We start from the raw sequence: 23,295 nt of genomic DNA, 5'->3' as shown, positions 1-23,295 counted from the left end.
CCTTGTTTCTCCTCATATGTGTGTGTACACATGCTTCATTGTGCTTTATTGATTTTGAGTCGAGTGTGTGCGCGCATATATTTTGACATCTTTTTTATGGATTTGTGTTTTTAGTGTGTCTTTAGTGAGGCCTTGTGCGTGTGTCTTTGTTCCCATTGTGTGATTGTGAGAATGTCTGTGTGTGCCTCTCCTGCCAAGTCGCCTTTAGTGTCAGTGTATCTGTACATTTAAGGCCATTGACCCATACGCCTCCTCTCCACGGCCCCCGGTGACTCAGATGGGAGTTTACTCACAGAGTACATAGCCTTGACCATCCGGGTTGCTGTGGAGACGTTGGCCGCCTCCTCCTCCAGGCTGTGGGTTTCTTTGTTCACCGTTTCTACCTTGATGTCTGGTTTACCGAGGGTGACACCCCTTCGACCTGGAAGAAAAACACAACCGCCGGTTATAATGTGTGGTAATGTTAAGATAAATGATTGACTTCTTTTTCAGTCTAGCTAGAAAAGTAGCAAGAAAAGAAAACTTCAGCATTATTTTTTGTTTTAAATTTGTTCAGCTTGCCTGGTTCATTATTTGCCTTGGCATGCTGACAGCCTTAAAAGAAATGAAAAATATCACAACATGAACTCTAAAGATATGACAGTGAAAGAATATGCTAAAATATCTCCACTCTACTTGGGCAATAATTTCTTTATCAGGGGTTGTTTTGATTAAAATTTATAAGAAAGATAAATATCGTTTCAGCAGATGTCTCTGTCTGCAAATCCAAGGATGATTCATTATTTGCTTTGTTGTCTTTTATAGACAAACTTCTCAGTTTTAACCACCTTTGTCCTTTCCTTGTAGGTGCGATGTTAGTTTTTTCTTATTTGTTTATGTGGTTATCATTTTGTATTCTGTGTCTATATGTATTCTTTCATAGTTTGTGTATCTTGGTATACTGTCGTTTTTAATACATCTGCTTGGCTGGACTTTGTATTTTGGGTCGGCTACTGTTTCGTACGGTGGCCCTGAGAGGCCAAACGGACTGCAACTTAAGAAAACACCAGCAATAAGAAAAACGCTGCAAAAGCACACAAAACACAACGGAAATAGGACAAACGACGACGGGAATAGGAAAAAACTGATTTCCAAAATCACAAGGGAAGTGTTTCTGGGGAGACAATAACCTGATGGACCAGTTGCAGGAACCCAAAACGATTCATATAATACTTATGACGGATTTTTAGGCTAATAGTTAGGCTAACACACTTACCTCTCATCTTTTCTTTCCTCACAAAACCGATAGATCGTCCACTTCTTTTAAGTGTCTCCCAGCGCAATTAGCATATTTTGGCTCCTGCAACTGGTCCGTCGGGTTATTGTCTCCCCAGAAACACTTCCCTTGAGCTTTTGGAAATCTGTTTTTTCCTATTTCCGTTTTGTTTTGTGTGCTTTTGCAGTGTTTTTCTTATTGCTGGTGTTTTCTTAAGTTGCAGTCCGTTTGGCCTCTCAGGGCCACCGTAGTTTCGTGTTTCTGACTTCAGCAGCTTAGTTTTCTAAAAGTAGACGCTGTGGAAGTGTCTGCAATTTTTATTTTAAAAAAGCCTTCAGAACAAATAGCATACCATGTGAAAGAATCTAATTTTTTTTAGCCAGTTTTCTCAAAAACAAGCAGCTCCACAAGTGGATTTGAAATAAAAACAAAATGATGACGTCCTTTACCTGTAGACTTTCAGCTTCACTGTAGGAATGACAGTCATTTATTAAATATTTTTCCATTTATATGGCTCAAAAGTAATTGGACAAACTGTCATAATTTTAAATGTTGGGAAAGTTTTTAATACTTGGATGAGATTCTTTTGCAGTCAATGAATGCCTGAAGTCTCAGCCCTGAGTTATGTTTCCTTCCTGCAGCCGTTTCAGTCTCAGTTGCTGCTCATTTTTGGGTCATTCTGCATTCCTTTTTTACAGTTTTAATAAATGAGAAGCTGCTCTGTTGAGTTGAGATCAGGTGACTGTCTTGGCCACTCCACAATATCAATTTTTTTTTACTTTGAGAAACTCTTTTGCAGCATGCTTTGGCTCAGTATCCATTTGCACAGGCCTGTGCTATAACATTACTATAATATTATTATAACATCCGTGTGCTCTTTCTCTCCTCCATACGTTTCTATTAAACCCTTCAAATTAAAGCTGGAAAACCTAAACCCCACCTTTCCAACACATTTTGTGAATTTAAACTTGGTAAAAGTCAACCTAAAATGTTGATATTAAATATACTTACTGTGTGCAAATGGCTTTATTGAGCTAGGATAAGGCAGTCTTGTCTATAACTGCAAACATGTAAATATTAGGGCAATAAAAGAAGTGTATTTCTATACTGTCTCGTGCAACTTAAAATGCTCAACTCAACATGCTTCAGTCGCAAAGCAGTCAACATTTGTCAGCACAAACAACTCACTTCCACAGCCAGAAACCTTAAAAGTAGAGATTTAAATCTGTGAAGTGTCGCGCTGCATCGTAGACGACAAATGAAAGACTGTTTATCTGGAGCCACAAAGATGTTTGTTTGAGTTTCTATTTCCAAATGGTGTCTTTTCTGTAGAGGTGTTATCAGCTCTGAACCAGAAAAAAATACACTCTTATCCACAGAAAATCCCTCTGGGGACTCTGCCAGTCACCTTCACTGTCTTTCCCACTTCTTTATTTGAGATGGAGCAGCTCAAAATTAAACAACTAAGAGACGCCGCTTGTTTTCAGCTCCCCGTTTAACAGAAGCGTGATTTGTGTTCATAAATACTAATTGGATTGCTGCAGGCTGTAGAAATAACATATAGGAATTCATAATTTAAATACTATTCACCTCTGAATGCTCTTGTTTTCTGCTCTGTTGTTTATGTACTTTATCTAGCATAGAAGCAGCTTATAAATATAAGTCAAAAGAATTAAAAGGGAAATGTACAGTAGGCGTTTTAAGGCAGTTTGCCATATTATATGAATATTCATTAATATCGCTTGCTATATGGCTGGCAAGTGTCCCTTTTTTCCAGGAAAAGCAGAATGACAGTTGTAGAGAGTGGATAAAAGAAAGACTGATAGACACACACACACACAATATAAGTGTGTGCATGCCCCTACACAAACACATTAGAGAGCGACTGTGTGCACTCACTGCCTTTGCGTTGGCGGTACAGGAAGAAGGCAAGCGCCAGTAGAAAAATAAGCAGCAGAATGGAGGAGCCCACCGTGCCACCAGCGATAATTCCCACTGGAACATTATCTGAAACAAACACATGCAGAAAAAGGGTATGGGGTTGAGGGACAGCTGCTGCCTCATTGTTACAGAAACCTGCGCGGATGCAGCGTCGTTTAAGCACAAATCCACTGGTGTTCTAGCTTAATATTGAATCTCTGAGGGCTGCTTCTGTTGATAAGGCGCAGAAGCAGCACTAGTCAGACAAGGAATGAAATGCTTTAAGTGAACATGTGAGGGGAAAATCCAGGCTCCGTCTCTTTTTCTCGCTTTCAAAGATGTTTGGGAGATTTTCTGAAGCCGGCGAAATCTGACAGTTGAAACAATAACAGTTTGACAGAGCATGGAGAAGCCATTTTCTCAATGTAATGTGGCATACCAAGCTCTGGCAATAAAATATGTAACCATCCAGAATGGACTAACAACACTATCTATCTGTTCTCTGGCTGAGGCCACAGCTTAATAATCTTGTTCAAGGGCATTTGAGCTTGTAAGGAAGAGAAGAACATCTTGTTCGGGGACATTAAGTTCCCCGTCTGATTTTTTTTTTCTGTAAACAAATTCAGCGCTTAAAAACTCAGCTGTTTGCCTTCATCACAAAACAAACGACAAAGCACACAACCAACCGTCATCAAATTTGGAATTAAGTTTCTTAATTCTTATGATGAAGATTACGTGATATTGCCTTTCTTCAGTTGAGCCACACACATAGATGAGTGAGGAGCATCTAGAAATGAAGAGATATAGAGATTTTTAATATGAAACATCCAGTTGATATTTCATTCTTTAAATTAATATTTTGTTGATGTAAATTCCTGTTGCGCATCACAAAAAGCTCACCCAGAAAAAAATTTTCTTCATGGTATTTAAAGCCCAACAAATTAATTTAACACCTTCCTAATAAATTATTTCCAAAGCCAATTTTTTTGAAAAATTGGAAAGCTGGAGTATTTCTCACAAAGTTTGCCACATCCGAATGATTTATACAGAAACGCCACACCTGGAACCCAACAATGAGAACTTTGCAACTCATAAATTTAACTACAGTTAAAGCGTTTTGCATTCACAAAAGGCTTCCCTCAGAAAAGTCCAGTGTAATGTTAACATCCATGGTTGCTACATATAATCTTTGTCTTCTTCTATGCTTTTGCTTTATGTATGTAAACTTCCACAATGCAGTAGCCAAACAGAAAACATAATTCTAGCATTAAACTAGGAAGGCAAGAGGGGTTTTGTGCTTCTGCCAGTGGAGTAGTTGTGTATCTATGTGTTTGAAAAGGCAAGAACAGCAGCTCATGAAAATTAGATACACATTTATGATATATTTGATAAATATTTTAATTCTGTTTACTAACATATTTACTACTACTTACTGCAATCTGCATTGATCACGCTCAAAATTGATCAAGCTTCATCTGTGCTTTAAAGTTGAACAAGTTATAAAAAAAACAACCTAAAACCCTAACTTCAACACAGTCTCTCCATAATGATGCATTATAATTCCATTATGCTAATATTTGAATTGATAATAGCAAGTAAAGATGACTGTAGTTTATTTTCTGTAATGTGTACATGTGAGGAGTACTCAGCATGACCACCATGTTCAACATATGTTTCCCTTCCCCCCCTTCATACCCTTCTCCTCCAGTGTGATAATCATGGTGCCAGGTCCGAAGGAGTTCCAGGCAGTGCAGTTGTACGGGGAGTGGAAGTCTGACTCCATGACATTGTTGATGGTCAGGGTGGAGAGAACAGCCCCGCCTTGAGATGGAGGTTTACTCTGCTCCACTGTGTACCTCTCCATTAGTGTGCCTTTCTCTTTTTCCCAGACGTTTTCCTTCCACGCCCAAACCTGTAACAAAGATACCAAAGGCCTGACTTCTAAACCTGACAGAGAAGAGGCCAAGGCTATCACACACAACTGGTAAAATAAATTTTAAGATGTCAGTAAAACATTTTGTAGTTTGCATTTGTTCTGTTTCTTCAAAGCCTCTAAAAAAGCTGCCCAAGTGTACTTCAGTTTTAGATTAAGTTAAGAATAAAGACTTGATATATCTGTAAATATATAAATATGTGCCTAATCAACACATCTCCTCCAAGCTGTATTAATGTGATGCTGATCTAATCGCCAGCATCTGTAATTTGTTTGATTTTTATCTAAACTCCAACATTTTCTGCTGCAATCATCCACTTTAACCTCAGGGATCAATAATGCTGATTTCACTTTTTCACGATAGCCTCACATCAAGGGACGCACGAGAGGTAAAAACTCGAGCAGGTTTTTCTACTTAAAATCTGCTGAGGTGGAATTCCCAGGGTATTAAATATAGAGCATGACAATATCAAATATACATACACCCAAATGTTGGGCTAATGTACCTCTTAACCTGGCTTGAAAAAATAAAAAGGCGAATGTCTTTAAAGACTCAACCAGGGACGTTTTTTGCAGAACGCTTCGATTTCTTCACTCTCTCTCTTTAATCGCACTTCCTCACAATAAGTATGTTGCACCACCTTTGTCTGCATCTCTGTCCCTCTTTCTCCGTACACACACACACACACACTGCCCACACTTTTTCTCACACACACACACACACACACACACACACACACACACACACACACACAGAGCATCATACTTCATATTTTATGAGTCCCTGTGTCTCTGCATTAAGCCTAGACTATAATGTCATATCACATTATACGCTCTGAGCTCTCTGCCAATGCAGCAGGGGGCTGAAGCTTTCTAAAAGCTCTGATTTCTGTCATGTCTGCGCTGCACAATTGGATAATTGACGCTGAAAGGTACAAAATTTTACTCTCCCTCCATCTCTCTCCTTCTCATTTCGATCTACTTCACCCCCACTCTCTCTGACTCATTCTAGCCTTCAAACTCAAATGGTGTAAGTGGCTTTATTTCAGTTCTTTTTGCTTCTTTTTGTGATATGAGTGCATACTGGTCATCGTATTCTTTTTGAAATTTTATATAAAATGCCAAACCACTTATATTTTAACTTATATAAACCTCACTTTAAATTAAATTTGAGTTTGGTCAGGCATTGCTCTCAGTTACCTTAGGAGAAAAACAGCACACACAGCTGGTATGGCAAATTCAGGCAGATACTCAATTATAGTTTTCTGGAAAGGCAATCTGAGAGAAAGCTTTCTTTAAAAGAAATGATGGTGCTTACTTTGAAAAGGACTTAACTGAGCTTCGGGTGCACAGCCTGATGCTGATTGTCTTTATGTGAGGGTTTGAAATTTATGTGATTATGGTATTTCTAAGTCATACTGATGGTATTTCGTAAGAAAACTGAGTCAGTCTTTAGGAAAAATAGCCTGAAAGTGTTCATTTCACGAATCGCAGTCCTACATCTTTACAAAGTCACACCTGAGCTCAAAGGAAGACCTTTAACCCACACACAGCACTGGAGGAGGTGTGGGTTGTGTAATGCCTTACTCAAGGGTAACTGTATAAAAGCTGATACAAGATTCAAATCTTTCAGCAACACATTTCTGTAACCTTCCAATCAGGTGATAACCAGCTCTGAGTAATGATACATATGAGGGGGTCACAATATAATATCTGCATATGGATAATGTAGAATCTGTAGGAAAGGAGCACAGCATATGGTGACAGGTGGTGACTGGTTTCTATCTGTAGTCCACTTGAAGTACATGTGTTATTAACCAGTCATGTTTACGTTTAAATAAATGCACCATTTTATTTATATATTTACAATTTTGCTCTGAATTCACAAATAATGAATATCTCGATAGCTGTTATCAGGTTACTAGAGCCATCGGTCGGATATCCTGAAAACACTCACAGGCTCAAACTTTTAGCTGGTTAAGGCTAAGTAGGTAAACTACCATATGAATACTTCAAGGTGAATATATCATAAATAAATTAAATTTTTGCCAAAAGAAATCTATACCTACTTTTGTTTTTTTTTTCCTTAATTGCAGATCACTTTTTACTCCTGTGTTGAAAAACGAGTCTTACATCATAAGAAGAGGAAGGGATGATCAATACTTTGATTGATCCTGATATAACTAAACTACACCAAAGGTTGTAGGCAGTGAAATAAATCTGAAACCAACACTTGGCTGTCTTTGTAATGTGATTGATTCCATCACTGTGAAACTTGTCATGTTTACAGTCGATTCCCAAAATAGAGGTACAAGCATCACTGCATCCCTGAAAGATGGTGGAGGATTCGGAGGAGATGATTCATTTAAAGACACTTCAACATTTCTTGGTTCATTTTCTTTTATAATTTCATTTTTTTTCTCCACATATTTGACTTTAAGAGAGCAGTAAACATGCATGTATGGTAGATATTGCAGGATTACACATTGATGTGAGCTTGGTCTTTTATTTGTAACAGCTAAAGACTTCCTGAAAGTTGACATATACACGTGCATCCACTGACTGAATGTATTTTTTCACTGGTGAAATAGTGGTAATTTGAGTGTCCTACAAAACCTGTGTGGTGACATTTAAAGGCTTGTAGAAACAGCTTTGTCAATAATAGAAAAATATGTCGTAGCTATTTTGTGATGGTGTGAGAGTTACAGCCAATTTCATACCTGCCTGTCATACACCAATTTGTTGTAAATTGTAAAAACTGCAGGCACGTTTAGCTGTGATTTATTACTTGGATCGTTTAATATGTTTTTGAACATTAAAGTCACAGTGATTTCCACTTTTTAATCACTTTTACTTTTCAATAAAAAGACTTAAAATGTGCAACTCACCGCAAGCCATTCAAACACAAAACCTTTACAAATACTTTAGTAACATGTAACGTGTGGCGTCAAGCGAAGCTGAATCTAATCTACTGCACTCCAACATCTCACTGGATCACGCTGCACAGTTTAGTGTGTGTGTGTCCTCTTTCTTTTCAGCCAAACACTACAGCAGCTGTTTTTGATGAGTCACACCTTCCACCACAGAGGAGGAACAGATTGTTCTCCCGTAATCATTGGAGAACAGTCGCTTATGTCGGTCTGTGTGACACAGGCTGGTGAGAGAAAGTAAAAATCATTTTGTTTTCGGGGTGGACGAGGCGTTGCGATCACGATTCTGTGTGAGGCAGATGCAATCTGAAAAGGTCAAGCACCTCTGCAGAAGATTACAACTTCCAAGGATGGACTTACAATCTTATCAGGTGGAGGGGTGCTGGCGATGTAACATTTGATCTCCCCTCTCTCCCCTCTGACAGCGTACTGAACCGGATCACTGGAGATGATAGGGGGGCCTGAACGGGTGAGATAGCACAAGGCAAAGAGAGAGAGAGAGGGATACATGCACAGAGAGGAGGATTACTACAATGAAGAAAAACTGTCATTCATTAAAAAAAAAATCATATTCATTTGTAGAATTAAGAGAGAACCCCAAAAAGCAAATGAGAATTTTTTTTTTCTTATATAGTGTCTGCTATTAGAGGACATTGTTTGGCACAAATAATTGCTTTATTAAGGAAAAAAGAGGTGTATTCTCTAGTATTAATACATCCCATAGACAGTTCTTCAACCTCTATACCTCTATATTTCAGACTGCATTGATAATAGTGTTTCCTAACTCTGGCTATGTGCTCGAAGATTGTACACAAAGAGTTTTAAAAAAGGCCAAGAAAAGCTGAAAGATGCATTCAGAGCTTGGTCATGCAGAAAATCTGTGAAATGTCTGTTGCAGGTGGGTAATTTTAATGGTAACAACAACTCTGAGCAAGTTGCAGAAAGATTTTGCTGTTATCTACTGCTTTTCACAAAAACACTCTGAGCAAAGTCACTGAAAACCTGCTCGCTGCAATACTGTCACTCTCTATCACAGTGAATGAAAGACTGTTAACACAGCAACCGCACTGCAGTGCTCTCCTTTTCAGTAATGAAACCGGGCTAATAAAAGTAACACGCATGTAACGGCGCTTGCATAGCCCACCATCACTCTGTATGAGAAATAAAAATAAATCAGAGTGGAAAATAAAGTTAATGTGAGGAAAATATTTAAAGCTGCTTTTAGCACTGACCTCTGTATTGATTCACAAGTTGAAAATAACATCCAGTCATCTTATTTTCAATTGTCATGCATGGATTTAATTACTGTGTTTCTGGACTTGACTGCAGTGGTTTTAATCATCAGTTCGAGCTCTCGCAACTGAATCCAGCCGAGAAAAAATCTCTGCTGATCTGGTATTTAAAAAAATGATCACATTACTCCAGTGCTGGCAAATTTGCGCTGACTGCCTGTTAAATTCTCTATTGATTTTAAAATTTTATTAATTTCTTTAAAGAATTAAACGGCCTTGCTCTGAAGTATATCAAAGACCTATTAACACCATATATGTCTCTAAATTTCTGTAGATTGGAGAAAGAGGCTCTGCTGTTTTGTAAAAGGAGCGTTTGCCATTCGAGCTGCCTGTGGATGATAACTTTTTAGTGTCTTTCATCTCTCTCTGTTCTTTGTTATTTCTCTTTTCTGCCATTTTGTTGCTATTTTGAACTCATTTAGGTTATTTTTATGTAAATATTATATTTGTATTATAAAGCATATTTAAGTTGATTAAATGTATGACACATGCAATCGTCAGATAAAGTGTGATGCTGAACTATGAAACCAAAGCTGGTGTGCTATACAGTAACCGTGCTCTGCAGAAGTATAAATAGCTCCACTAAAACAATGCATCATGCTTTGCAGTGAGTCATGGGAACGAGGTGGATGGTACAAATACTTTACTGTGTTCACACTAAGTGTCTGATTAGTGAATGAGTGCCAAAATAATCACCAGATCATTAATAAAATGAAAAAAGCTTTTAGCTTTTCATTTGCAAGGACATGCCAGTGATTTTCTTTGCTTGTTTGATCAGGAACTTGGCTATTTAGTGAAGATTTAAGGGGCATTTGTGAACTCTCTTTTTATCACTGTGTTCTTGGTGAATCAGTTTTGATTTATTAAGTACCTGCTGGCCGCTCTGTGAGATTTTGAAATATTGGGTTTTGGCCTGTTCATGACTGAAAAATTAGCTGATTAGATCATTTGGGTCAGGCCGGAATAAATCAGGTCGGGTCGACAGGCCCATACAGTACTGTGCTCCATTCACTCAGTCTCTTCAGCTGTCAGAGCGATTCAGATAGATGCATGCTTACATTTAACACTAGATCAAATAAACACATCCTGCAGGTCTGTGTGGTTTCATTATGCCTTGTTTATTAAGAATTAGGGCTTTGCTTTGTGTAGGGAGATCTCTTTACAAATGTTGAGAGTTTTGCTAATATCGACACTTTAATTGATAATGCAGAGTAAGTGAAGATTAACTGACCGTTGACAGTGAGCGTAACCTCGGTCTCTCCCACGCCAATTCGGGGCACGATGGCCTTGCAGACATACTGGCCTGCATCAGCCTGGCTCACTGACTTCAGATGCAGTTGGTTGTTGTTGCTTAGCACCTGGACGTACACACACAGGTAGGGAAAAAAAACAGGCTGATGAAGAGGAAAAGAACAGAGATAAGCAGACTGGAGAGATGTTAAAAAAGGAGGTTGGAGGGAGGATTATCTATTTTTAATTCATATAGCATGTTGATTTACTTGGAGGGCACCATTAGTTTTTTTTCCCCTCAAGCTCTTTTTAACTTGTTAGCTAAAAATTAAAAATTTAAGATATGAAGATGGCTTTACAACTGAGCAAACATTAACAAAATCTAGGTCCTTAATATAGATGTGCTTATATATTATATGATTAGGACTACAACTACATTAGCTGTTCTCACTTTATAGTCTATATATTTCAGTAATTAATAAGTATTTATAGAAATAATACTTTAATCCATCATGAATGGGTGATCTTAGATTTAAGTTCAAAGGTAACAATGTCTTTTTACCATGCTGGAACCCTTTTTAGTCCAGGTGAGAGTGAGAGGAGGGTTTCCAGACCACTTGCAGTTCAGAGTGACGTCTGCGTCCACATCCACTGTAACCGGCCTGGGCTCCACTACCAGTATGGGGCCAACTGAAAGAAAATAGCAATCCGATCACCAAATGAGCAACAAAAGGGTTCCTACCAAAGTCAAAGTCAAATTTATTTACCGGTATATAGCTCCTTTCATACAAAGCAATTCAATGTGCTTTACAAAGACAAAAAGCAAAAAGCATTAGGGCAAAACAAAAATACAATAATTACACTTATATTTTATGTAAAAGGTACAAAAACAAAATAGTTTTTAATCCGAATTTCAAAAAACTAATAGATTCTGCACACCGAAGACCAGAAAAGCACTTTAAAGCCTATTTACACTGCTTTGGTAGTTTTTGCACAAATTTTAAAATTCCCTTTTTAGTCTTTAAGGTTTACAAGTCTACATGCCCTTGCATCAGACGGCCTCTGAAAATGCTATTGTTTTATGAACTGGGAATGCCCCGCAGAGTCTCCGGTTCTTCTCTTTTATCTGTTCCTCAAAGCAAAACAACAAACATGTAGTGATGCTTTCAGCCATTACACTTCAAGCCACAGCATTACAGGAAGGGCAGAAGGAGCCCATTAGTACTATTATTAATGGCAGTAGTAAAATTAGTAGTAGGAGGAGGAGTATTCACTTTTGCTGTTTTAATAGAATAAAGATTTTTATGTAAATGTATTGAAAATTTTAATTATTACATTTTTTTTGTCAAACTTATTATTTTAGCTATTTTTATGATTTTCAGCAGTCGTCTACACTTTATATTGTATAGAACACATTATATACAATATACAGTACTACAACAATATAAAGTTTATTATTGTGTTTCTCTTTATCATAAAGCATCTTGAGGTGGCTGTTGAGTTGATCTGGTGCTACATAAATAAAATTGAGTTGATTTTCATTTGATTCGTTTAAAAAAAACATGCGATTACAAAGAAGTTTTATTACAGCAGAATTCAGAATTCTGTTCATTTCACTATCATAAAGGAAGACATTTTTGTGCAACATTTTTCTCTTTTTCTCCTTTTTCACTGCAATCTTTTTATGAATATGTCCTTAACTATGAAGAACACATTGCTTCTTTCATATTTTGATTATTTACCTAATTCATTTAACTGTCTTGTTAAACTCAGTTTAAACCGAGAGAAAACGCAATAACAGCCTATTGGGAATTTACTCATTGCGCAATACACGAATGGTGTATGGTAACAATATAAATGCAGCATGTTTTTTTAGACAAATAAAGAGCACAAAGCGCATTCATGTCATCAGAATCCCACTCAGCTAAGAAGTGTTTGCACTCTACTCACAGTGCACGTCCACAAGGATGCTGACGTTAGTGCTTCCCACGGCGTTAAACACCTGACAGGACACGGGCTCGGTGAAGAATGAGTGATCTGCGGTGGTGACAAACACGCTTTCTCTGGCTCCCTCCAGCAGCACGCCACCTTTAGCCCACCTGACAGTGAGACACACAGCACAACACACAGTTCAACATGTTTCTAAGCGTTGTAAATCATTGTTATGTAGACCTCCCAGCGGGATATTTCAAAAGCATAATGGGTTTTTGAGGTTATCTAAATGTTAGATTTTCACCATAAGACAATGATTCTTTTTGTATTATCAATTAAGCTAACATTTACACGACTTTAATACGAAAACCTGAGGGAACGATTGCAAGAAATTTCTCTTCATTTCTGTTATCCGTGCTGTATCTTGCCAGATACCTGACTCAAAATCAAATAACCATATTGCACATCGTCCATTAGATGACATTTAATGTTCACTCAGTAGGCCTAGTGCCTAAGTACCTGGCAGTGTTCCCACACAGGGACCCTCTGTTGGAGTCTCAAACCTCAAATTACAACCATCGTGTTAAACTCCAGCATTTTGCAGTTTTAGTGCTTCAGTGCTGTCACTTACGATAAAAGTCAGCGTTTAGCTGTACAAATGTTCAGTACTTTTATCAATTCTGTTCTCTAAGCAGAAATTGCTATTCAGGAGCAACAGCAGGGAGAGGGTATGAGCGCACTCACACAGATGAAAGAAAACATATTGGCTTTAAACATCTTATCTGCACTGCAGGACGAGCATCAAAAAGTTTCTCATAGCCTGAAGTGAACAAAAACCTATAAACACATATTTAAAAAAAACCCATCCAGACCTGTAGCCCATGATAGGAGGGTTGGCAGTGGCCTGGCAGGTAAAGGTAACCCTCTCTCCCTCAAGGACAGAGCGAGGCTCGATGGACAGGGTCACGGTGGGAGGGTCTACACAGGGAGAGATACACGTTTGATATATATTCTAAATGAACTTAACAATAATGTGAACATAAATTGTATTTATAAAATATGCATATAGCAGATGGCAATCCAGAAGTACCTTGAACCTTCATTCTTTTAAATGTTCAATGAGGGACACCTCCTATGGTTGCAAAAGGAACTCTGGTAGTAAAGAAAACTCTGGGTTCCCTTATTCCGAAACCTCAGTGAACACGTTCTGATTAGTTTTTTGTTCTCATTTGAAAGTTTCGGTCCTTAGTGAATATAAAAGTGTGCTCATTTTATATATTACAGTCCCCATTAATATCCAGAAGAACAATAAAGCAGATTATGACTTAGGGTGGGCCTAGCATGTGAAAGACAAGCAGCTACTGAAAGAGCAAGTTTCCCAGATCTGCCCTCTGCTTGAAATTTCTAAAATGCTGATGGAGAAAATGCTTAAAAAGCCAAAGCTTAAAAACACTGGACTCTGCAAATCAGAATTCACAGCGGTGCCTTTATCTTTTATATAGAGATCATGAGTGTGAATAATATAATGACTGCATACTATATGAACAAAAGTACTGGGCCACCTACATATTACAGCCTTGGAAATCTATGCTGTGAAGCGCACGGTGCACAGTTTTTGTGCTGATGTTGCATGAATGCCAGAGGAGGTTTGGAAACCTGCAGTTATTAAGTCAGCAGAGTTTTGGGAATGTGTCTGAGTTTCTATAGTTTCTAAATGCTTTGGAATAACTCATCTCACAGCTGATTTTGGAATATTTAGGACGAACAGTGGCATCCTATTACAGTGCTACACTTAATCTCAGTGAGCTCTTTAGAACAATCCATTCCTTCACAAATGTTTGTGAAAGGCAGGCTGCATGCCTAGGTGTTTGATTTTATACATCTGTGGATATGGGACTTTGATTCATATAACGTCGTTCAAGGAGAAACTTTGGTTACCTATAGACTTCTGCACTGATCCTATATCTTAAGTAAAACAGTTATTAAAGCTACTTTTTCCTTCTTGACAATAACTCCTATGTTCATCACCATAAAAACTTTCTGGCTCACCGGGTGATAAAGTACAGTAGATTCCTGAACTGCTTCGGGCCTCCAAATATGTGCTAAAACAACACAAATCAAGCTAAATCAATTTGGAAGACATCCAGATTTGAGAATGTATTGAACATTACTGACATGTATATTATTTTTTGCTGGTAATTACTTCAAGTTGGTGAGTGCTGGCACAGCTAATTAAAAATATTTACTGATTTTGCAGTCTGTCTGCAAAAAATACTCTCTGCTTCATCACCAGAGCATCTATGTGTGTTTAAAAGTCTTGCAGACAGGAAGAGTAACATACGGTGAACATTGAGGGTTAGGGTGGTTCGTTTCCCCATAGGTACAGCTGGATTGCTGGCCACACAGGTGAAATTGCTGCCACTGTCTGTGTCGACTGGTGTGATGGGCAGGTAGCTCCTGGTCGTAACCCTTTTCCTGTCTGGCAGCACTTCCTGTTTGACAAAGAAAAAGGCAGAGACAGGGCAAGCATTAGCAGGGGAGACGACAGGATAAGAGGAATTTAGGGAGAAGAGCCCACAGAGTAAGATCAAAGAAAAGATACACAGAGGAGAGGAAGGATGAAAAAAGGAGAAATAAAGGTAGAAAGTCAGGTGGGGGAAGGAAAGAGACACTGGTGAGTTACTAATGGAGCCATGAGAGATGAGAAATAATTGAACATAAATAGAAATCCATGGACAAAAATAGAAAAAAAAATATTAAGTATGTGAAGTTAAGAAGGAAAAGAAAGATGTAGGAGAAAAGAATTGATAGATGAATCAATAATGTAAACAGTCCTTAGTGGCAGTCATAAAAGAGACTCCATAAATCTTCTTCTGGCAAACATGAACATAAAATCCAGCTTTCTTGGAATGAGGAGGTGGCATTTTTTAAAACGCAGCCACCAAATCTGTCAAGAAACTGTGTACAGCTTTCAATGTAGTTTAAATGCGTGGTCAGTAACAGGGTAATATAAGAGCAGCATGTAATATGTATGAGCATGTGTGGGGGGCATAAAGCTGGCTGTGATGAGATGTAAAAACATCTGTGTTTGATTGCGTGAGTCAGTGTTTGCTGCTGCATCTCTGTGCATATAAAAGCGCAAGTGTGCGAGTGTCTATGCGTGCGTGCACTTGCAGACCTGCTTTCATGTGTACAGGAGAATATGCGGGATGGCGAGGAATCTGAACATGGAAGAAATGTAACACTGCGACTGTGTGCAAGGTGTCACCAAATACATTTCCTGCCTGTATGTGTGTACAAAAGAAAATCTCTGGCAGTGGGTTAATAAAACATGTCTTGGATCTTTGTGTCTTTTAAGTTGTGTCACGACTGAAAAGCGAGGAATGCAAGAGATGTCTGGAAAGCATGTGTTCTGCTTCCGGGTAGAAGGCATGGCTGACACTCGCAATATAAAGTCTACTGAAGTAAGAGTGTAATTAAACACATGTGTTGAGTAGGTGTGCAAGTGCGACAGTATTTTTTTTTCTAATACAAAAATTACGAAATACCACAAGTACATCTACTTAACCACTAATTTTAATTAGCTGCCCCTGCAGACTCGCTTTAGTGCATCAACTGAATTGTTAAAACACATAAAAATAGAGTCTGTGATATTTTCTAAGACTCACTATGGATGAATGAAGCAATGCATAGCAGCCCAAAGAGGGAAATGCGATGTGCTCTTAGTTTGTTTGTTCTAGTATTAGTTGTTTTTTTACACATTAACAATTTCATCTGCTCAGCAGCAACATGCTGTGTTAACACTGCACATTTTGATGTCTCTCTACAGCTGACAAAGAGCAGGAAATTTAAGACTGAAAGTTTGTCGTGTCCTCTTTTAGCGAGTTTCATGGTTTAATTTTCATTTCAAAATGTAAGAACTTTGCTCTAACTGTGGCTTTCTCAGTGTGAGGGGAAACAGACTTACTGAAATGTCTTTGATTTAGCAAAGACATTTCAGTAATGTTTCTGCACCTTTATTGCTGCTACTATAGCCAAAAAAGCCCATTGAAAGTTTCTGTCTGTTGATTTGTAGGTTAAAATCTGTAACCATTAATCATTTCTTAATAAATATGGTGAGTGTATTGTTGACTAAATAGTAAGGAGCGCTTTGTGTGAAATACTAATGATCGGCACACTATTTCTTGACTGGAGGACTTCTGGGAAGCCGCCTGGCCCGAGGTGTGCATACTGTATTTACCCGTCATAACAAGCCTCCAGCAAAAAAAAAAAGCATAAAAACAAATAAACAGACAGAGTGGATTATATTACAAAGATTGCATTGTTCTACAGTTTGTATTACATACTCTTACAGCGACAAGTGAACTCATGATCATCAAAATCATCATTATGTGAGCTTTACAAACTCCCCTTGGAAAAAAACACACACACACACACACGTGTGGCTGCTATTATCTGCATGTGTGCATGGGTGTGTATGAGTCACCGTGGAGTGGTAGGCCCCCTCCGCAGGAAGGCCATTCTTGGTCCACTGGATGTGTGCCGCAGGCTTGGCCCCACGAGTCACACAGGTCAGGTTGTGTGAAGTACCAGCCATCAGCAAGAGCTCAGGGGATCCCTCGACCACTGGGTCCTCAGGTGGGACTGAAGGGGTGATATGCAAATTCATATTTTAAAATGACACATTTATGTAAGTGTGAACACATAAATAAAGAAAAAAACTTTACATATACATATAGTAAACCATAAAAACACATAAATAATGTAAAAAAAACTTTCATACATATCAAAAGACTAGAGGCATGATTTTCATGTGTTTCTTTTTTAGGTATTAATGTCCTATTTAACACAATTAGCTTCTTGGTTAAGCTAACCGTTTAAAGGAGTTGTTCACCCTCAACTAAATGTACATATTTTCCTCATGCATTTCCTCTCCTGTTTAATCTACTGCTTTTTTATGGTTTGAGTTGCCCAGTTCTGGAGATACTAGCTTCACCCAAGTGCCAAAAACAAGCAAACAAACTAAAAATCAGCAGCGATGTCTCTCTCCAGAAAGCATGACCCAGTTACTCATAAAAAAAATCCACAATTTTGTTGTGAGCTGTTTCATAGGAGCTATTTTCTTACCTCTGTCTGCATCCGCCCACCAAAGGAAGGATGCAGCTAGCTAGCTCAGCTAAGGAGGTCGTCTTTAATGTTTACACCCTGTCACACTGTCACTAGAATGAGTTTCTCATCACGAGTAGATGCACGCTACCTTCTGCACAGAGGTATGGTTATTGCATGTAGTTTGGTAGAATAAAATTAGACCTGCATAAAACTTCTAACTGGTTTGTCGCCTTGCTTGGTTATATTTAAGGGAAAGCAACTTCTAGCCAATATCTCTAAAAACGGGCAATTTACCCCAAAACTATCTAAATGGACTAACAGCACAGCACAATGTGAAAATACATACACATTGGGTGAAGTATTTGGCAAAGGTTAAGATGTCCCAGGTTATCAATCAGATTGGCAGCACTATGTGATTGTAAGTAACACCTATTTTCTTAATTATTTACTTTATCATTTACCAAACCTTCTAAATCTTGGTAAGCAAAAAATAGAAATGCTGGTTGCCTAACCTGCAAGTATACAGCTGCAAAAGTCTTTCTTAGTTTGAATTCTTGTGCGTTTATAAAACCAGCACACTGCAGGGACATTTTGAAGCTAATAGGTGAGACCTATGCGTTGGTTAATTTGTTTTCATGCAATATTTTGTGTATTAGTGCAAGCTGAACTGAGAATTTTTTTCTGTCAGACATCTTCCTGAAAGGGTTTGGGTAGTGGCAGCTCAGTTGTTTTTAAAGCTACAAAATCTCAAACAGCACATTTGGGATTATAACAAAAGCAAGCTGGCACAGAGGCTTTGTAGAAAGAACAATTTCTGCAATTTCCACTTAAATGTTAAGGATGTGGGAGATTTATATCCTTATGACAAGGTTGGTTTAATGAAAGCAAAAAGGAAACCCAGTACTGAGAGGATTCAATGCATAATTACTTAACTAGTTTGAGGAAAATCAGAAAAATGCACCAGGAGAAGACCCCTGTATCAGTAGCAGCAGGGTACTTACTGAGTACATTGAGCTTAGCCCTCCTGGAGCGCAAGGCGGCCTCTGTGGCCTGACACTCATAGAGAGAGTCATCAGAAAGCTCGGCGTTGGAGATCTCCAAGTTGTACTGGCCGATGTCGAGAGAACGCAGGATACGATACCTGGGCCACGCTGTTGAACAAACCAAGAAAACTTTCAGTTAGAGAGCATATAACTCACACTGTGACTCATTTACTTCGGTCTGTTTTTATTACAGTCACATACTTTTTCATACATAGTGAGCCAACTTCAAGGGAAGACTGATTGTTCTGAAATGATTGTTGGAGTGCAGGAAGAGACATTAAATGCTTCAATTACAGACATGAGTCATCACAGCAATACTGGATTCACTGAATGATGTGTATCTGCTGTTTCTGAGGAGGAAAGTATATATATTTTTAGAAATACTCTGTGATGATTTCCTGTTGTGAAATATTTTGTTTCCACGTCACTTAGAAGAAAACAAGCTGGTATTCGTCACATTTACCCTTTCTTGTGAAATTGTATGTTAAAAGTTGTTGTTAAGCTATCCAAAATCTGAAATTACTAAAAAAGTTTAGTCTGTGCTACAAGTAATAAAATAATAAAAAGAAATGTTGCTAATTTAAAGGTGGCATTCATCTGAATTCAGTAATATTCCTAGATAGATAGTAGGCCTTTCTATCTAGTCTCTTATTTTCTGAAAAGACATGTCACTCTTGAATTTTTTAGGTGATGTTTTGTAGACTGTAGACAAATGTCATTCACCTGTTTTGTCGGGGGGTTGCAGTCAAAAGCTTAAACGTTATGACTATAAATTAAAACTCTGTGTGTGTCTGTAACAGAACATGTGTCACAAAAAACACAGTTTCTCAGTAATATTGGTGAATTAACCATTTAAACTGTAGTTCCTTGAGGTACTTGTCATGCCTTTTATATAAAGACCAGAAACGAAAACCCAAAAACCTCTTCTCCATCTTCTCTCATTCAGTTTTTAATATTATTTCTGTCCTTTGTGTAACTGTGCAACAGAGGACTCAGACCTGATTTGTTCACAGGATAAAGCAAATGTAAAAGCTCTTTTGAAATGGATAAATGCTGAACCCCGATTGTTTTACATCCATCACAGGCAGAGAACAGAGAGCAAGGCGACACGTATTTATGGGAAAGTGTCAAAGCTTTTTATCATAATACACAGATAACATGATTTATTGAAGACCTTTTTTCATTAACCACAGCATCTGGAGATCACAATGATATGATATGCCCTCTACACAAACAACACAAGGGGGGGTAATGAATGCACGAGGACACACGCATAACGGCAGTATAGTAACACAGTTAGCGATAAACAGCTAAATGGTTTTTGTACTAACACTGATCAAACGTGGCCACATATTCAATAACGCCACATCAATTCCTGCAGAATTACGGACTGAGCTGTTCCAATTACAGCACCCTCTTTTTCTCTCTTTGAACCCTCAACTCGCAGACAAAGACATAATTGAGCGTGACATCCCACTAGGGGGCACTCATTGATCCTCCATGCCCAATCCTAACATGACATCATGGATTCAGATGGCAAAGGCAGGCAAGCAGGCAGGCAGTTGGGGTGCAAGGAGGAAGAAGGAGGTTGGGTGGAGGGGGACAAAAGTATTAGTGGAGATTACATCATCCACTCCAGCACCTCGCAGCATAGCAACCACAGAGGTGAAAGCACCCTGGGGAGAAGGAGAAGAAGGAGGAGGAGGAGGAGGTCTAGGATGAACAATAAACTGCCACCACTTATGCCTGCAGGTAGTGAGAAGATGCATGTGTGTTTTGGGTATTTACGTAAACATGATCCACACATGTAGGTGGCTTTACACTGATCATATATTAACTGGATTTAAATTTTATTTATCTGACATTTTACAGGCGCAGCCAGGTGATGTCTAGAAGCTGTTTTGGTCTGTGAATGAACGCAGATCTCCTGCGTATGTGTGGGTGAGCTAACTGCAGGTGAGAATTGCACTGCACAATCTGTACGCCTACACTGTCATCCACAGCTGTATGTAATCATACAGGGCGCATAATAACAACCACTTATACATCATACAGCCAACATCTGCACCTTAATGGATCACCAATGAATTAATAATCTTTGTTGGTGCAAGTGTTTGCAACTTGCAGACTTCATGACATGGCTTCAAGTTCAGGTTATGAGATGAGCAAAAGGCTGAGTGAAATTATGTCATGGCGGGAAGAATGGCAGCCGACGACTAAGCATAAAAGATGGACAGAAGGCGATGATAGATGGTTGAGAAGCAGGAAAAGAGACAAAGAGGACAACATGTTTATCAAATGTGTTTGTCAGCAGGTCCACGCTGTAAAAGGCTACGAGGACAAAGGGAGCATTACCAACAACAAAATGAGAGCAGGAGGAGGAAGGGACGGCGATGGGACCAACAGAGAGGAGAGTGAAGAAATAAAAAGCAATAGAGGGGATCTGGGAAGCCAGCAAGTGATGGTGAAGCTGTAGTTTTAAAGATGAAGGAGCAGGAAATAAAGACAGTGTGAGGGAGAAAGAGAGCGAGAGGAGGCGAGAGAGAAGTGCAGACCTTTACTGAACCTGTGAATTAAATTGAGTTGAACACAAGATTCGCATCACATGTCAGATTATCACTTGTGTGACTGTGTGTATGTGTGTGTTTTGTGTCAGTGTGTGTGGGCGGTGTGTGCGTGTCTGTGTGGGTGGATGGGTATGTGGTGTTTTTTGCGTGCTATACAGCATGTAGCGTTCTTTGTAGATGAATTTACAGTGTTATGAGAAATGTGATGGGTGGTTTAGAGCTGAAAGTCTGTGAGTGCTAATGTGATATTTGTAAGTGCTAATACAGAAGTTTTTCTCTTACATTTTGTGAGAAGATGAAATTGCACATTACAGCCAAAAAAAGGCAACATTTTCATGTATAAATAAAAGCTTTCCTAACTATTTATCAATAAATTGTTTAAAATAGCTTGAATGGCAGAATGAATGAAAGCTGTGTAGTTAGTTTTTCTTCCATCTATCCTTTTTCTGTGGATTATGCAGAGTTGGATCAAGGTGGTTGTAGGCTTAGCAGGTAAATTCTAATGTTTCTCTCCTTAAAAACATTTTTCAACCCCTACTGAAGGATTCGGATGTGTCCACAGGTCAGATGAGTTGTATCTTCTGTCTTGGGTCTACCCTTTGTATCACAGGGTCACATACCAGATGGAAAATCAGCTGTGAAAGCATCAGCTGTGAAAGCATCCAGTCAAAGTTGCTAGAATGGTATTAAAATCCTGGGACCGGCTCAACTCGATCCCTTCGCAAAGGAGAACCAAGTCCTCTCAGAGACCCCTCGGTATTTTCAAATATTTCACATTGCATCTAAGAACCTCAGCAGCCTATATTCTTTCAGTCACTACCCAAAACTTGACCCTAGGTGAGGAGACTGACTGGTTAATAGAAAGCTTCACCTTCCAGTTCAACCCCCTTTCCACCAAAGTGCTCTGGTACCATTTTTGTGAAATACTGATCCCTTGATACTTCAGTTGACACATGTATAAAACACATGTAAACTGGAAGAACAATTTTTCCATCACACCTCAGTAACTCTTCCAGCATGAAGAGTTAGTCTAATGTGGTATGGCAGGAGTGAAGCAGGATTAATCCTTAGTCCAGAGTTCAACAGCCAATCAGAACCTCCCTTTGAGCACCATATATGAGCTTAGCCATGGGATGCTGAGCAATTACCTTACAAATTATAGCAGACTCCCTTATTCTGGTATCCTGTTGTACAGACGCTGTCCCCGAGCTCCACACGACATGAAAATGCATCTTCGCCTAGACGGTTTAACAAAGTCCGGAGCTTTCAGACTCTTGTGGAGAATTTAAGAGCTCCTTCACTACTTCTGAAGTTTTGCCTCCTCCACAGAGGATGTGTTAGTGGGATTCAAGAGTTTCTGAAAGTGCTCTTTCCACAGCAAAACAATATCCTCAGCGTGGATTACTGCTAAGCATAGCCTGGGCTAAGACTTGCTTTCCTTTTGCTGAGTAGTCTGAAGGTTTGTCAGAACTTCCCTGGATCAGCTGAAAGTTCTTCTCCACAGACTCCTTCACTCGTCCTGCATTTAAATTTTGGATACACAATCACCACAGCTACAGCACTTTAGACCTGCTGGTATGGTCTGATACATCTTCCAGGCTAACTAGTAGAGATCAGTAATACTACAGACTGCTTAGACCTTATATTTTACACTGCAAGGGTATATTTGCAATACTCCCAAAAGTCTATTCATTTAACATAACATGTGAGTTTGAGAAACTCAAAAATCATAATCACAGAATATTTTTTTTAAACTTATGAAAGTGTCAAAGGTATTTCTTAATTTTTGACACTTGAAAGTTGTCTTACTGCTGAAGCTAACGCATTTCAGTAGGTGCAACTTTACCTTGAAGACACCTTTCGCAATTTCATTATGGCTAAGTGAGCAGTTGGCGAGGTTTCGCAGTCAGCGTTTTCCATAAAAAACTATCTGTGATCACAGCAATCTGCTATAGCGGCAAAAGCAACAAGGATTTTTGTGCAGCACCGAACACGTGTTTATCAGGTATGTTTTTCCATCGACAGCAAAACAACTTTCCACAGCGACCAGCTGATTGGGAATACACGTTTTTCCGAAGCTGCCT

The 23,295-nt window shown here is 38.8% G+C and overlaps 1 protein-coding gene and 1 long non-coding RNA gene across 3 annotated transcripts in view; one reads left to right on the top strand and one right to left on the bottom strand.

The window, feature by feature from the left end:
• The window catches only part of kirrel1b (kirre like nephrin family adhesion molecule 1b), a 79,856-nt gene that overhangs the window by 8,009 nt on the left and 48,552 nt on the right, over positions 1–23,295 (bottom strand). For both annotated transcript variants that reach the window (XM_085256091.1, XM_085256092.1), the window contains exons 3-13: positions 18,603–18,752; positions 16,979–17,136; positions 14,834–14,984; positions 13,365–13,470; positions 12,511–12,659; positions 11,123–11,250; positions 10,562–10,688; positions 8,399–8,499; positions 4,871–5,087; positions 3,155–3,262; positions 294–421 (exon numbers count right to left, since the gene is read on the bottom strand). In XM_085256091.1, coding sequence (XP_085112217.1) covers positions 294–421; positions 3,155–3,262; positions 4,871–5,087; positions 8,399–8,499; positions 10,562–10,688; positions 11,123–11,250; positions 12,511–12,659; positions 13,365–13,470; positions 14,834–14,984; positions 16,979–17,136; positions 18,603–18,752 — 1,523 coding nt within the window. The remainder of the gene's footprint in view (positions 1–293; positions 422–3,154; positions 3,263–4,870; positions 5,088–8,398; positions 8,500–10,561; positions 10,689–11,122; positions 11,251–12,510; positions 12,660–13,364; positions 13,471–14,833; positions 14,985–16,978; positions 17,137–18,602; positions 18,753–23,295) is intronic.
• LOC146553207 (uncharacterized) lies at positions 17,650–21,481 on the top strand. Its single transcript, XR_014889652.1, has 3 exons — positions 17,650–17,762; positions 20,517–20,600; positions 20,959–21,481. It is a non-coding gene; the product is annotated as an uncharacterized LOC146553207 (long non-coding RNA).

The sequence above is a fragment of the Mchenga conophoros genome, linkage group LG18 (genome assembly GCF_057382185.1).
Source record: "Mchenga conophoros isolate Kocher_MC1m ecotype Shallow Benthic linkage group LG18, M_conophoros_male_GT1.1, whole genome shotgun sequence".
NCBI lineage: Eukaryota > Metazoa > Chordata > Actinopteri > Cichliformes > Cichlidae > Mchenga > Mchenga conophoros.
The sequence above is the reverse complement of the archived record's forward strand: the minus strand, read 5'-3'. Positions and strand labels throughout refer to the sequence as shown.